This window comes from Plectropomus leopardus, unplaced genomic scaffold (genome assembly GCF_008729295.1).
Source record: "Plectropomus leopardus isolate mb unplaced genomic scaffold, YSFRI_Pleo_2.0 unplaced_scaffold15639, whole genome shotgun sequence".
Taxonomy (NCBI): domain Eukaryota; kingdom Metazoa; phylum Chordata; class Actinopteri; order Perciformes; family Serranidae; genus Plectropomus; species Plectropomus leopardus.
The window spans coordinates 1-3,583 of record NW_024616766.1 but is presented as its reverse complement, the minus strand read 5'-3'; the positions used below and the strand labels follow the sequence as shown (position 1 = coordinate 3,583).

Here is a 3,583-nt window from a genome sequence, read left to right as displayed (position 1 = left end):
AAAAGAAAAATTTTCTCCGGCTAACATGGGGTGAAAATTGTACCGACTGCTTGTTCTTCACACCTGAAGAGACAAAGACTGAGTCCAGCCTGTCTATCACAGCTGATCATCATCTGATTAATCCCATTGATTAGGCGTCACTTCATAAATCAAAGGAAAATTCCCTGCAGATTAAGCAGCCGGTGAAAATATTAATTTCAACATAAAAATCTGTCTAAGTCGTCAGTAAAAGATTTGTGTTTTCAGGTTTACCTGGTGCTGACGCTCATGTTCCCAGACTGTCGTTCTCTGCTGCTCTCACGGCTCCCATGGACCGAGCGGGAACCATCATCTTCGACAAGATCTTTGTCAATGAGGGAGACTTCTATGACCCGAGAACAGGTAAACCTGATAGGACACAGCAGCTCGGGCGCAGGTTTGATCCCTGCACCTCCTGTCCTCGTGCTGATGGTCAGACCAGCAACTTGCATTTTTCTTTCATCAGTGCGTATAAATTACCATTTAATCTCAACAACACCTGGTCATCACGAGTGGTGTAGACTTCAGACAGTTTTATTCAACCCAAACGGGCAATTCATTTTCACAGTCTACCAAGACCAAACACAAACTGACAGACAAGAACACGCAGTACTCGTGTGGTCGCGTTTATACTGACCCACACAAGGACTGGGCAGGATAAATAAAAGAAATGAGAAAAAGAAAATTCCATGTCTCAATACAAAGTGAATAAATAGGATGTTCTGATGCATTGCACGTCACTCAGATACAGTCATGTATGGATGGGCTTGCCAGCCATGTGAAGACAATAATAAACCAACGATGTGATTGCAAAAATAAAACAATTATTTAAAAAGACGACTGTCAGCATTTAGCAGTCTGATAGCAGAAGGAATAAAGGACTTAGCGAGTAGTGATTGAGAGTACGATTTGTTTATGGGGGGCTTTGTAGCACTGGCCCGAGGGGATTTAAGTGAATTCACTTGACAAAACATGATCACATTGACTGATAATTCCTTTTGCTTTCTTGACTACATATTTCTCCCAAAGGAAGTAAAGGTCTCTCTTCTGGACTCCTGTGATCTTGGAGCAGACTTATATGATACTGTTCAGACTATTCCTGTCCCTCACAGATAACCCATTTAACCGACAGATTAAAGAAAAAGTTACAAGATTTTTGATAAATAATTGAGAAAAAATGCTTCAAACAGTGTTGCAGACTTTTAAGGAGTTAAGTTTGCACAGTAAGTGCATTCTTTGTTGTACACATCTGATGACTGACTGTGTGTTTGCATCCAGCTAAAGTTGGGAATCGAACAGGGTCCCCAGGTACTCGTAAGTGTCAACAATCTTAACCTCTTTACCATGTATGGTGCTAGCTTTGGGCTTATCATTATTTTTCCTGATATCGCTGTTAAGTTTTTGACACATTCAAGTCAAAGAAGTGTCCATCCATTCATCCATCCATCCATCCATCCATTCATCCATCCATCCATCCATCCATTTTCGTCTGCTTATCCGAGGGGGCAACAGGCTAAGCAGAGCACTCCAGGTGTCCCTCTCCCCAGCGACGCTTTCCAGTTCAACCAGGGGGACCCCAAGGTTTCCAGGCCAGACATGTTCTAGTCGGGGTTGCCTACTAGTAGGATGTGCTTGGGGCATCTCCAGTGGGAGGCGTCCAGGAGGCATCCCGATCATATGCCCGAACCACCTCAACTGGTGCCTTTCAGCGGGAAGGAGCACCGGCTCTACTCCAAGCTCCTCCCGGATGTCCAAGCTTCACACCTGATCTCTCAGGCCAAGCCTCAGTCACCCTCCGGAGGAGGCTCAATTCGGCCACTTGTATCCACGATCTCATTCTTTCGGTCACTACCCAGAGCTCATGAACAAAGGTGAGGGTTGGAACATAGATTTACTGATAAATTGAGAGCTTTTCCTTCCGTCTCAGCTCCTTCTTCACCATGACCCCATGATCACTGCGGATGCGGCGCCAAACTGCCTGTCCATCTCACGCTCCGTTCTACCCTCACCTGTGAACAAGACCTCGAGATACTTGCACTCCTTTGCTTGGGGCAGCGACTCACTCCCCACCCAGAGGGGACAGTCCACCGTTTTCCGGCAAAGAGCTACGGCCTCAGATTTGGAGGTGCTGACTCTCATCCCGACCGCTTCACACTCGGCTGCAAATCGCCTCAGTCCGTGCTGGAGGTCACGGTGTGATGGAACCAACAGAACCACATCATCTGCAAAAAGCAGAGACGCAATTCTGATGTCCCCGAACCGGACCCCTTCCTCCCTCCAGCTGCGTCTTGAGATCCTGTCCCTGAAGATCACAAACAAGATTGGAGACAAGGAACAACACTGGTGGACGTCAACACCACCTGGAATCGATTTGACTTTAGGTCGAGTTAGCAGAAACAGCTCTCACTTTGGTTACACAGGAACCGGATGGCTCGCAGAAGTTACACCGGCACCCCGCACACCACAAAGCACATGTAGATCGGATGAGCAAATTCCTACAACCCCTTCAGCAGCCTCGCTAGGATGAAGAGCTGATCCACTGTTCTGCAGCCCAGACAGAACCCACCCTAACCCTTCCTCCTGAATCTGAGGTTCGACAATCAGATGGAGCCGCCTTTCCAGCACCCTTAAATAGACTTTCCTTGGAAGGCTGAGTAATGTGATACCCTGATAATTGGAGCACACCCTCTGGTCCTCTTTTTTGAAAATGGGAGCCACCATGAATCGCCACCTGACCGTGGTGGAGGGGTTTGCATTCCCCTGTGATCCTGGGAGTTGTGTTGTCTGGGGCTACTCGCCCCTGGTTGGGTCTTCCAAGGCAAAGTGGTCCTGGGGGAGGGGCCAGACTCAGAGCGGTTCGGAGAAGACCATGATGAAACAGTGTTCTCGGGATGTGGGTACCTCGCCCAGTATGGGCTCACTGTCACTGAATGATGAATGTTTTACTGGCCCGCTGTATTCAGTTTGACCTTTGATCGCTGTTGTTTCCTGTCACCCTCAGGTGTCTTCACTGCCCCTGTAGATGGTCATTACTTCTTCAGCGCTGTTCTGACGGGTCATAAGAATGAGAAGATCGAGGCAGTGCTGTCCAGGTCCAACTATGGCATGGCCCGGGCAGACTCTGGAGGCTACCAGCCTGAAGGTCTGGAGAATAACCCTGTGGCCGAGGCCAAAACCCCTCCGGGGTCTCTGGCGGTCTTCAGCATCGTCCTGCCTCTGCAGACCAGGGACACGGTCTGCGTGGACCTGGTGATGGGTAAACTAGCTCACTCTGTGGAGCCCCTTACTGTCTTCAGCGGTGTGCTGCTGTACGAAGACATGTGATCATTTTAGACTTGTGTAAAACCCACAGACGGCCACACTGTAACATATGATGTCACTTCCTCTTTACGACCCTGACGTCATGACAGAATATTTTAACTTTGACCTGATGTCCGTGTCGAGAATCCGACAGATCACTTTGTTTTAGGACATTTTTCAGACACATGGAGAACAGCAGGTCATCTTAATTCGGTCAGCTGACCTGATGAGATCATATGTCGTCACTCCAGACGTGCGTGTGGAC

At 48.3% G+C, this 3,583-nt stretch overlaps 1 protein-coding gene across 1 annotated transcript; it reads left to right on the top strand.

Moving 5' to 3' along the window:
- Nucleotides 1–246: 246 nt before the first annotated feature.
- LOC121964443 (EMILIN-1-like) lies at nucleotides 247–3,577 on the top strand (the record flags this gene model as incomplete). Its single annotated transcript, XM_042514648.1, has 2 exons — nucleotides 247–381; nucleotides 3,020–3,577. Coding segments are annotated over 2 exons (458 nt in total), but the record flags the coding sequence as incomplete, so codon positions are not given.
- Nucleotides 3,578–3,583: the final 6 nt, after the last annotated feature.